Source organism: Macaca nemestrina, chromosome 7 (genome assembly GCF_043159975.1).
Source record: "Macaca nemestrina isolate mMacNem1 chromosome 7, mMacNem.hap1, whole genome shotgun sequence".
NCBI lineage: Eukaryota > Metazoa > Chordata > Mammalia > Primates > Cercopithecidae > Macaca > Macaca nemestrina.
Genome location: NC_092131.1, coordinates 7941764 through 7953826, shown reverse-complemented (window position 1 = coordinate 7953826; position 12063 = coordinate 7941764). Strand labels below are relative to the sequence as shown.

General features: G+C 45.4%; 1 protein-coding gene across 11 annotated transcripts in view; it reads left to right on the top strand.

Moving 5' to 3' along the window:
• LOC105467659 (EMAP like 1) overlaps positions 1 to 12063 on the top strand; it is a 209636-nt gene that overhangs the window by 72544 nt on the left and 125029 nt on the right. The window contains exon 1 of one of the 11 annotated variants that reach the window (XM_071099617.1): positions 2473 to 2497. The exons of the other annotated variants lie outside the window; for them this stretch is intronic. Coding sequence (XP_070955718.1) covers positions 2488 to 2497 — 10 coding nt within the window. The 5' untranslated portion in view covers positions 2473 to 2487. Of the gene's footprint in view, positions 1 to 2472; positions 2498 to 12063 lie in introns of those variants that run through there. 11 annotated transcript variants of the gene reach the window in all.

The window sequence follows — 12063 nt, the reverse complement described above, 5'->3', positions numbered from 1 at the left end:
TCTACCACCAAATTACTTTCCCAGAGGTGGTGCACATAGGCTTTGGAGACAGACAAGACTGGGTTGCAGTCTTGATTCTGCTGTTTAATGAAATGACTCTGTAAACTTGGATAATTGCTTATTCTTTCCTGGCCTCAGTTTCCTCAGCTCTAACAAGGAGAGCTGACTGCAAGGCAATTCTAGAGAGTCCTGGCAGGAAGCAATGGTGCCCTCAAATTGGCCAATTTAAGGGGATTGTGGTAAAGTCACTGTTGTGAAGGTTGGTGCAAGATATAGGGAGACCACAAGGGCTGAGGTAGTGGCCAGGACTGGTACAGCAGGCACAGTTCCACCCTAGCCCTGAAGGGGCAGAGGGGCAGTTACCAGACCTGGGTTCAAAGAGGGCTGGGTGGACACAGCTGCCAGACAGGAGCAGTGACAGCAACCCTACCCCAAGAAGCAACCCTGACCTCACTCCCCTCTTTCTCCCTCCCCTCCGCTGCTCCTCCCCAAGGGGAAACCTGTCGATGCAGCCCGCGCAGGGGAGAGAGGGTGGAGACGGGGTCTGCAGGGCAGGCTTGAGAGCTCCAGCACAGCGTTGTCTAGAATCGAGATGCCAGGACTTAGTAGTAAGTGTCGCCTTGGTGTTGTCTTGATGATTACAGCTGGGTTGACTTATCCTCATTCCTGATGCCTCGTAGGTATCTCATAAATGTTAGATTTGTGGTCTCACCACACGCCTCTGCTTACTGTGTGCCAAGAGTTTCCATGACTCTGTGGTCATGCTTTATCAGTCGGGAGCCCCTCCTTTTTCCATATTGAAATACTGTTCATGCCTGAAGAGCCGGCCTACAGACTGTCCCCGGGGTGAAGTCTTCCCTCGTCTGTCCGGGGTTACTTGGTCTTTCCCCTGCATTTCTAAATTACGATACATACCCCTGTGATCACTGCTGGTTTCCCTCTGTCTTGCATCGTGTTCAGCTGTGAGGGCCTTTGTTGGCATCTTCAGCTAGTGAGTTCCTTGAGGGCAGGGACGCCGTGTTGTCTTTTTATTTCGTTTGCTTCTTTCTCCTGCTTTGCACGGTGCCTTGCAGGGAGTGTGTCTCCAGTACATTCTTGTTGCATGAAAAATCAAATGCCAAAATTATACAAAGAGCTGTGTTATCTTTAAATTATTATAAGAGACAAGGAGAGAACTTCTGGATCCTGAGAAGCTTTTCAGTAATTCCAAAAACATTTCTTCATTGTGTACAGTAATAAAATAACACACAGTCATAGGTGGCAAAGCCTCCTAATTACTGTAGGTCTGAGTCAGAGTGTATGAACTTCCAGCATTCTTGGATCCCATGTATTATATACGCATTTAGTGAAACACAATATATGTTATTTAATTTTGTTTATTTTTATATTTTTGTTCAAGATGGTCTCTCAATGCAGGCCAGCCACGGTGTGTATTTAACCCCGAAAACAGGAATCTATTCCAGTGTTGGAGGGATTTGCTGAGAGATGATACAGTTTACACAAAACCACGTATGCTCCACACTGTGAGCTATCTGGGGAATTTTTCAAGAGTAATTTCAACACACTCTATTTTCATCTAATTTACTGCCCTTAGAACATAACCCCAACGTAAAACGATCTCCTCTGTAATATTTTACGGTTTTTAAAGCACCTTCAGATCTGTTTATCACTTAATTCTCACAACCAAACTCTAAGGTAAGTAAGATACTACTTTATCACATTTATCTTACATGTAATCAGGGAAGCTGATAGGTGCTAAGTAACTTAGCCAAGGCCAGATAGTTCAGTGAGGACCAGATCTCGAACCTAGGTCCCCCGAGAAAAAACCCAGGTTCTTTGAACTACACCAAGTGGCTTTCCATTTGTTGTCTTCATGTTAGCATCCGTGTTGACCTGGTAATCTATACCTTTATAAAAAGAGAAAATACGTTATAGATAACTGAATTTTGCAAATTTTGTTATTTTTTTCCCTGCACCTTAAATATGGTTATGCCCTACTTTAAGAAACCCTGACCTTCTATAACATTTTCTTAAAATTGTAAATTCCCCTATCTGCTTAAATATCATATTTATCAAACTTTGACTTTGTTCTTCAGGTCACATCGTAGGTAAAGTGGCTTGTTTTATTTTATTTTATTTATTTACCTATTTATTTTAATTCCTGTTCTCCCTCAAAGCACAGTCTGCTGTATGTTGAAGGGGCGGGGAGCTGCTGACTCTGCAGCGCAGCCTTACTCACGCAGTTTTCCATTCTGGCTGAAGTAAAGGATGAGACACAACACGCCCGGAAGCTGTGTCCAGCGCCTGGACAGGCGCCCTGGTGGGCACCCTGGTCAACAGCCTGGGAACCTCGGCCGTGTGCTCCCTGCTTTCTGGGTCCATCCCAGCCCTGGGTGAATCGCAGATGCCTTGAGAATTAACAGCCCTTGAGTCAGGCCTGCAACCTCTTATCTGTGATTTCAACATCCAGAAAGCTCTGAAACCCAGATGTTTTTTGGTAACTCGTTTGCTAGTCAGATTTGGCCTGATCTGAAATCATTTGATGGGTGGGGAGAACTCCTCTGAATTGAAACATGTGGCTTTTGATTGTTTATGTTTATTTCTTTTAGTGTGAAAGTTCTGCTTTTCTGTAGAGGTGTTTTTGAATGTGACTGCGGGTCTTGTCCTGTGCCCTTCTGGGGATATTGGCTAATGTATGTTGTATGCCCTGGACTTCTGTTTTAAAGTCTGAATCTGAGTTCAAAAACCTCTCAGGCTCCAGGGATTTGAGGAAGGGTTTCCAGACCAGTATGACCAGACAGCCGAGCTGAGCCTGTATACTGCGTCTGGTTCCTGGGTGGTTCCTGCTGCAGTGCGGCCCGGTCAGGGCACTGCTGCTGACCTGTATCTGTGGACACTCCCCAGTGCTTGAGTGATGTTTACGTGGAAGCCTGGCTTGTAGGAGGCCAGTGCCCCTGGGGGAACTGCAAGGCCATTTTACAGCAGTCACCTGTCACCGTGTCCTTCAGAACCAGCCAGATGCTACAGAGCCAGGCTGTACCAGAGTCCAGGCCCATGAAAATAAAGTTCAGGGAGACTCTGTTGATTTTGCTAAATTCATGTGTTCCTTCCTTCCTTCATTTCTTTGTTCAACGGGAATTTATGTATCTGCCCTAAGAAGGCATGCACTTGGCTTATGAAAAGTAACAGTGACACTTCACATGAGTTAACATCTGCGGTTTATGGTTGTGTTGCAGTGTTTCATTGCGTCCTTGCAGTCGTTCCAGTGAACCAGCTGGTGTTGGCCCTTTTCATAGATGAGGAAACTGAGGGCTAAACAGCTTTTCCATATCTGCAGATTCCAATCCTCGTGACTTTTCCATATCTGCAGATTCCAATCCTCGTGACTTTTCCTGTTCTGTGGCCTTCATACGCCCTCAGCATTATTTGTTAAGACTCAGCTATTTTCAAACCCCAACCCACTTGAAGCAGTGGCTTTTTCAGATACCCGGGACAAATCACGTGAGCTCGTGCCTCAGTTTTCTATGCCATAAATTGGGATTCCTTCCTAATCCTTGCCAGTCTTAAGTGAAATAATCTATGTGACTCTGCTTTGTGAATTGTGAAACTCACTCTGGTGGCTATAGTTAATAATAACGTATTACATGTTTCAAAATTGCTAAAAGAGTGGATCTTAATTGTTCTCAGTGCAAAAAAATGATAAATATGTGATGTGATAGGTATGTTAATTAGCTTGATGTAATCATCCACATCATATACATGAATCAAAGCATTGCATTGTACCCACTAAATATACAGTTATTGTCAGTTAAAGAAAAAACTCTCTGATCCCATGGTAAAGGATTTTCTGATTCTTCTTCCTCTTTTCCCACATCCAGATATGTCTGTCTGGGATCCCATATGGCGGTTCTCCCCATCTCTTATGATGTTCACCTCATATACAGTTGACTCTTGAACAACGCAGGGGTTAGGGGATGCTGAGCCCTAGCACAGTTAAAAATTCGTGTATAACGATTTTTTTGTTTGTTGGGGTTTTTGTTTTTTGAAACAGGGTCTCGCTCTGTCACCCAGGCTGGAGTGCAGTGGTGCCATCACAGCTCACTGCAACCTTGACTTTCTGGGCTCAAGTGATCCACCCACGTCGGCCTCCCAAAGTTCTGGGATTACAGGTGCGAGTCACTGTGCCTCGTGTTGAATATAGCTTTTGACTCCTCAAAATCTTAGCTACTAACAGCTTACTGTTGACCAGAACCTTACCAATAATACAAGCAATTAACACATACTTTGTATGTTATATGTATTATATACTGTATTCTTACAATAAAGTGAGCGAGGGAAAGGAAAATGTTGCTAAGAAAATCAAGCCGAGTTGGGTGGCTCATGCCTGTGATCCCAACACTTTGGGAGGCCAAGGCGGGAGGATCACTTGACCCTAGGAGTTTGAGATCAGCCTGGGCAACATGACAAAACCCTGTCTCTACCAAAAAAAAAAAAAAAAAAAAAAAAAAAATTAGCCAGGCTTTGTGGCGCAAACCTGTAGTCCCAGCTACTTAGGAGGCTGAGGTGGAGGATTGCTTGAAACTGAGGCTGAGGCTGCAGTGAGCCAAGATCACATCCCTGCACTCCAAACTAGGCAACGAGAATGAGACCATGTCTCAAAAAGAAAGAGAAGAGAGAGAGAGAGAAGAAAATAAAGAAAAATCATAAGGAAAAGAAAATACATGTACTGTTCATTAGTGGCAGTGGATCATCACAAAGGTCTTCAACCTCGTTGTCTTTACATTGAATAGGCTGAGGAGGAGGAAGGGTTGGTCTTGCTGGCTCAGAAGTGGCAGAGGTGGCAGAAAATCCCTGTGTAAGTGAACCTGCGCAGTTGAAACCCACAGTGTTCAAGAGTCACCCATACTTATTCCTCTACTCTCCTGTCTGACATCTTAAGAGCTAAGCCCCCCTGGTATTCATTCATCTTTGAGAACTCTGCATTGCCTAGTTTACAGGTGACAGTAAGTGTGTGTTGGAGTTGGTGCAATGGTGAGATGTATGGCTGGTAATTCGGGGGTTAGGTTTGCTGATGCAGTCAGGGAGGCCTGACCGTAGCACGCCCAGCCCCTTCATCAGGCACTGTGTGTGTGCCCAACCGAGGACATTCATGAGGCTCTCTCTCTGTGATACCGAAACAGCTGGACATACACTGAGAAAGGAAGTCAGCCAAACAAATATTTTCTAACCTAACTCTAAAAAGGTAGATGCCAGGCAGCCTCCAGGTGAAGATGCTTTTCTGAGGCTGACATACTGGTACACAACATTGAGGTGCTGTCAGATCTCTTCCCTGCCATCCACCTCCCAGTGACCCCTCCTCGGCTGCACAGTGCGCCTCCCCACATGCATTGTCCCGTGGCCCTCCCTGTACAGTCGGCTCTTCACTTTGCCTGGCTCAGAGGTGTCCTCCATACCAAAGAGGCTCAGAGTGTCAAGATTTAGGGAAGGTTGGAAGTAGGTGGGGTAGGCAGGGGAGTCAGCCTTCCTTCTCTGCAGGGTTGCAGAAAGTTTCAAGGGTCAAGGAAATAATAAACACCTTTGAATAGAGGCTCAGAATTGTTTGTTTGGAGTTCCCAGTGACTAGTATCTTAGCTACCAACAGCTTTGGTGCAATTTGCTTTTCTTTAGCTAAACATTCTCACGTGGTGGTTTTAAAAGCAAGTAAACAGATAAAGTGTTTCTAAGTGTAATAATTTTCTTTCCTGATGCATAGCTAACAAGCAGTGAGCAGGCAGAGGGACCCCAAACCAAAGGCTCTCTCATTTACTCTGTATAAAATCTGTTCCACACTGTGTAACCTCCACATCCTTCTCCTAAGACTGAATAAATTGGGTGCCACCCTTTGAAATGTAGTACTCTGTTTGGCCCAGGAACCTCAGTTAGCTGCCTTTCTTGAGGGAAGGTGATTAATCTTGTTTTGCCAAGCAGAAGGATTATGGGAATGGCTGAACCAGTTTTGTACGCTTTGAAATATCAGCCCTGTCAATTTTGTGTTTCTCAGGGAGGGAGGAACAGGGGACAGTCTCATGCAAGAGAAATCCTGGCTTTTGATTTAAGGGAAAAAACCCCAGCTACTTAGCTTTTTTTCTTTTTAATCATTATCTTCAAGACAAAAATTCAAATACCCTAACATGTACAATTATATAGTGTTTTGGTTGTAGAAAATATCATTTGGTAGATTATCAAGACTGACAAAAATAACTATCTTTACCAGTTAAAAACGGTTGAGATGGCCAGGTGTGGTGGCTCATGCCTGTAATCCCAGCACTGTGGGAGGCCGAGGCAGAAGGATTGCCTGAGCCCAGGAGTTTGAGACCAGCCTGGGCCACATAGTGAGACCCCGTCTCTATAAAAAATTAGCCAGGTGTGGTGGCGTGTGCCTGTAGTCCCAGCTACTTGGGGGGCTGAGGTGGGAGGATCGCTTGAGCCTGGGAAGTTGGTTGCTGCAGTGAGCTACAGTCATGCCACTGCACTCTAGTCTGGGAGGCAGAGCAAGAACTCTGTCTTTAAAAAAAAAAATTTAACTGTAGAGATGGATGAGGACTGGCTATTTTGCAGATCGTTAGACCAATCCTAATCAATAACTAGTTATCAGCAATTTCATCAACTCATTTGGAATTGAGACTTGAGTTTAGACAAGCTGAATATTTATATTTATGCTCCAGAATACCTGACCCAAGAATCCCTTTCACATCTGCCAGGAGGTTGCTGGTGCCTGGGTCAGCTGCCCGGAGCACAGTGTGCCTGCATGGAGACCTTTCTTAGCAGATGAAGGCCAGCAGCATCAGAGCAGGGCAAATTGCAAGCCCAAGATCTGAAACAGATGATGAAGAGCTATGTACTTGTCACTGTATCCTTCCACGGTGTTCTATGCTATTGTAACTTCAAGAGTTGACACAATCCTTTCCCCAAACACTAAAACCTGAAAGGGGCCGTAGACCTGTTGCCATTTTCATGGAAACCTAGAGTTGTAAAGGACCTTGGAAGATTCAGGACTAGATTTCATCTTAAAAGAGACATTGAAAACCAGTAACTCAAAAGGAAGGTCAAAGGAACTTATTTTATTTTTATTTAAATTTTTTTAGGGACAGGAGCTTGCTTTGTCACTCAGGCTGGAGTGCAGTTTCTTGGCATGATCCTGGCCCACTGTAATCTCGAACTCTGGGGCTCAAGCAATCCTCACAAGTAGCTGGACTATAAGTGTGCCCCACCAAGTCCAGATTATTTTTGTTTTTTTTAATTTTGTAGTGCTGAGATCTTGTTATGTTGCCCAGGCCAGTCTCAAAAACTCCTGGTCTCAAGCAATCTTCCTGCCTTGGCCTGCTGAAGTGCTGAGATTACAGACATGAGCCACTGTGCCTGGCTGGAAAGTATTTTATTATAAAACATTTTAAAATTAATAGGTCATGAAACTATAAAACGAAGAATAGATTGTATGATGGATTGTGTGAAACTACAAGTTAAAGTTATTTTACAGAGCAGTTAGAGGCTTGTATCGTACCTCATCTGAGGCTCCAATGAATCCCACCCCAAATGGACCAGTTAGCATGTAGCCAATAAGACATCTTCCGGGGCCACAGGCAGGTCCTCTCGTGCAGGACAGGGGCTCAGTGGATGTTATTCTTACAGCGACTTCGTGCTAAGCACTACGGTAACATATATGCTCTTTATTTATTGCAGTAATCCTTGGAGGGTAGGTTGGGTTACCTTGGATTTACAGATAGAACAGCTGAGCTCAGAGAGGGAAACGGAATTACTCAGGGTCACACAGCTAGGGAGGGCAGAGCCAGTATTTAGCCTGGTTTTTGTGACTCCAGAACCTTCCTGTGGAGCCCATACTCATGGCTTGAGCATTGCCTAGTCATTTTGATATCTGCGAGCTTGAGTTTCCCCTTATGCTAAAACTGGGATCTGTGAGGCTTGGCTGCTGCTGCTTTTTTTTTTTTTTTTTTTTTTTTTGAGACGGAGTCTTGCTCTGTTGCCCAGGCTGGAGTGCAGTGGGGCGATCTCGGCTCACTGTAAGCTCCACCTCCTGGGTTCACGCCATTCTCCTGCCTCAGCCTCCCAAGTAGCTGGGACTACAGGCGCCCGCCACCATGCCCGGCTAATTTTTTGTATTATTAGTAGAGATGGGATTTCACCGTGTTAGCCGGGATGGTCTCGATCTCCTGACCTCATGATCCGCTCGCCTCAGCCTCCTAAAGTCCTGGGATTACAGACATGAGCCACCGCTCCTGGCCGAGGCTTGGCTTCTAAGAACTGCACACCTTCTAATAGTGTAATGATATGCCCCCTTGTTGTGTCATGACTAACATTGATTTATTTTAGAGAAAATTGTAATTGATCTATTTTTCTTCTGCAAACAATGGTTTCTTTTTGACTTTGTTAAAATGAAGATGAATAGCTTTTTATTTTAGAGAGCAAATGGTAGCAGCTCTTTGTAAATACTTTCTGCATTCTAGAAAAACAGCTTTGATTGGATGGCAGAACTGGAGATTAGTAGGAAAATTTCTGAGTTACTCTTTGTTGGGTTTTTGTGAGCAAAGGGGATTTTTAGGGTGTTTGTGATGTTTCTTTATGACTTGAAAGGTAAATTGCGTTGGTGACATCAGCCTTGATTCTGTCGTAGAGATGCTTACAAGATGAGCATCTTGTGTCATGCTCAGAGGTAAAGAAAGGGTGGCTCCTGGAAGATAGAAATCTGACAGGGGTAAGAATGTGGAGATTCTTGTGAAGCAAGCACTTCAGATACGGCAACTGCTGTTCTTCAGAGCACAGATGTTTGAACATTGTTTTACTTTCTAGTCACTGACTTTCATCAATGGAATCCTGCCTTTTGGAGAGTTATAATTGATGTCAAATGCTGTCCGATAAAACTTGAGGCATGGCCTGAGCTACCTCTGTGGTCAGAGAGGTCCGACTAGAAGTACTTTCACTCATATTTTATTTTATTTTATTTTACTTAGACGGAGTCTCACTCTGTCGCCCAGGCTGCAGTGCAGTGACACGATCTTGGCTCACTGCGGCCTCCACCACCTTGGCTCAAGCGATTCTCCTGGCTCAGCCTCCTGAGTAGCTGGGACTACAAGCGTCCACCACCATGTCCGGCTAATTTTTTATTTTTAGTAGAGACGGGGTTTCACCATGTTGGTGAGGCTGGCCTTGAACTCCTGACCTCAGGTGATTGGCCTGTCTTGGCCTCTCAAAGTGATGGGATTATAGGTGTGAGCCACCGCACTGAGCCCATATTTGATTTGAGTCCCACAGCCACAGTCTGTTTGCAGGCAGGTAGGCCTCGTGCTACAGATAAGGACATCGGGAGCTTAGAGGCTGGACGGATGCCTCGCTCAGCTTGCTGTGGCAACGGGATTCCTGGTCCATAGGTCTTCTTCTGACCCACATTTTCTTAGTTTGGTCCGATTTTGAAAGTTGCATGTTTCGTTTGAAATGAAGAAGGCCTAAGCCGGAATGTACAACTGCCACATCCAAGTGCAAGATCCATTTCTAACTGCCAGAGGCGTGGTGGATGCCGCAGAGAAGGGAGGAGTCCATTTGGATGGAGCTGTGTGTGGCTGACATCTTCTTACTCCATGTCCTTCACTTTGCCACGCAGGTTAGCAGTTCTCAAACTTTTTGGTCTGTCTTCCTTTTAAATGGCTGTTTCGCCAGGCTTGATTTTGTAACACCGTGCTTTGATTATTTCAGAACATTGATTCTCTGAGTTATGCAGACCTTCCAAATGTGACATATTTCATTACACAATATCAAAAAAGCACATGGGCTGATATCCACCCCCAATGTCATCAAAACAGCATTTAGGTGTTGGAGAGCTGTCAGGCTTACAGAGGCTGGTACAAATTTTCCAAAGTTCTTTCTTTCTGAAAAACTCAACTTTATCCTTGGCAGCAAATGCTGTGAGTTGTTTTTTTCTGGAGTGACAGGCTCACTACATTCATTTTTTTGAGAAAATGATTATAGAACAGTCAGGTGTGAAGAACCCTGGTTTGTCCATCAGTTGTTCTTCCAAGTGAAAATGATGTTCACTGAAAAGAAGCTCACAGCTTGACTGCACAGTGCTTAGTTTGGCTGGTGTGCCACAAAAGTGCTTTGTAAAGAGACCTGTACTCAAGGGTTGAGCTTTAATAAAATTGATATTGCTTACAGCATCATCAAAGGCCTTCGTTTATGAACTTGGCATCTTCCTTGTAGGTGGCAGTGAAGAGCACAGCAACGTGGTGCCCTCGGCTGGTGCTGAGGCAGCCCAGGTGCCGCCACCATGACCCCTGCAGCATTAGTGCAGGTGTCACACAACAACAAAGGAAATTAGAGCTTGGCATTGTTGTGGACGTAATTCTGACCTCAGGGACTGCCTGAAGGGGTCTCAGGGACTCAGGGGTATGTGGACCACACTTAGAACTGCTGCTGTTGAGTATTGGAAAGTTCCTCATTCGGCACATTCCTTGAGGGCCGACTCTGTGCCAGGTGGTGTGCTAGGTGCTGGGGATACTCAGATGAATGGCACAGTCCCTGACTGCAAGGAGCTCACAGTCTAATGGAGAAGGGGGTCAAGTAAACAGATGCTTGCAAAACCTTCTTGTGAGTGCCGTGATCACAGTAAGCAGAAGGGATGCTCTGTTAGAGTGTAGGTGGAGCCCCCTGCCCAGCTTGGTCTTCTAGTGGTGGCGACGAGGGGTGCTTCCTGGAGGAAGTATCACCGAACTGAGCTTGGAAGGGTAGAAGTAGAAGTAAAGCCAGGTAACGAAGAGTGGGGAGGTGTTCCATGAAGATAGAGTGGCTTGGGAAAAGGCTTGGAAGCAGGCAAGAGTGTGTGTTGTTCACGAAACCACAAAGAGTTCAGTAGGGCTGCAGTACAAGAGTTGGGAGTGGAGGCGCAGGGATAAGAGGGAGCCGAGGAAGTATCGGCCTTGGGAGGCCAGGTCCCAAGGACAATGGAGATTCACTACAGGAGTTAAGCAGGGATGGAAGGTGATCGAATCTGCACTTTGGAAGGATCACTCAGACGTAAAGAAGAGGAATGGGATGGGGAGTGATGAGAGTGATGCATAAACCGTTGAGGTTGTTGCGGGAGCCCAGAAAGCACCACCCAGGCCCAAACCAGGGAGGTGACAATGGAGGTGAATGTGTGGATATTTAGAAGATATTTAATGTCCTGTATCTGCAGATATTTCAAATAGGCAGGATTTGATGATTGATTCCATGTTGAGGGCAAAAAATATGGAACCAGTCAAAGATACACCAAGATCTGTAGATTGATGGCTGCGCGGTGGTGCTTTCATAGAGGTGAGGGGCGTGGGAAGAGGATTAGAGGCAAGATGACCACGCGAACTTCATGTATCATTTTCACACACATATGCGTGCATCGCTCTATCTTCAGGCGAAAGTGTCCGGAAGGAGTCAGAGCTGGGGCTTGAGAGGGTTCTGGCCTTGCGGTGTCAGTTGAGGAGTCATCAGTGTCGGTCGTGGTTGAGGGCCCCCTTGTTGATGAGATCACCCAGGAGGAGAGTGTGGACTTGCCAACTGTAGTCACAGGGCTCAAGTCAGGAGAGAAGTCAAAGCAAGCCACAGGTTTTAGGAGGAAGGAAACCTGAGGCCTGGATCTTCCTGGTCCTTCACATCTGCAGAGGAGAGCAGAGAAAAATTTTAAATCATTAACTCCTCAACTAAACTCCATATGGTCAGAACATGCTTTTCAAATTAATTTAATTGTTGATTTTATTTAGATTTTTAGAGACAGGGTCTTGTTCTGTAACCCACGCTTCAGTATAGTGGTGCAATCATAGCTCACTGCAGCCTTGAACTCCTGAGCTCAAGTGATCCTCATGCCTCAGCCTCCTGAGTAGCTGGGACTGTAGGCTTGCACCACCCTGCTTGGCTAAGTTTTTCAAAAAGTTGTTTTAGAGACAGGGTTTTGCTATGTTGCCCAGACTGGTCTTTGAACTCTTGGCCTCAAGTCATCCTTCCACGTTGGCCTCCCAAAGTGCGGGGACTACAGGCATGAGCCAC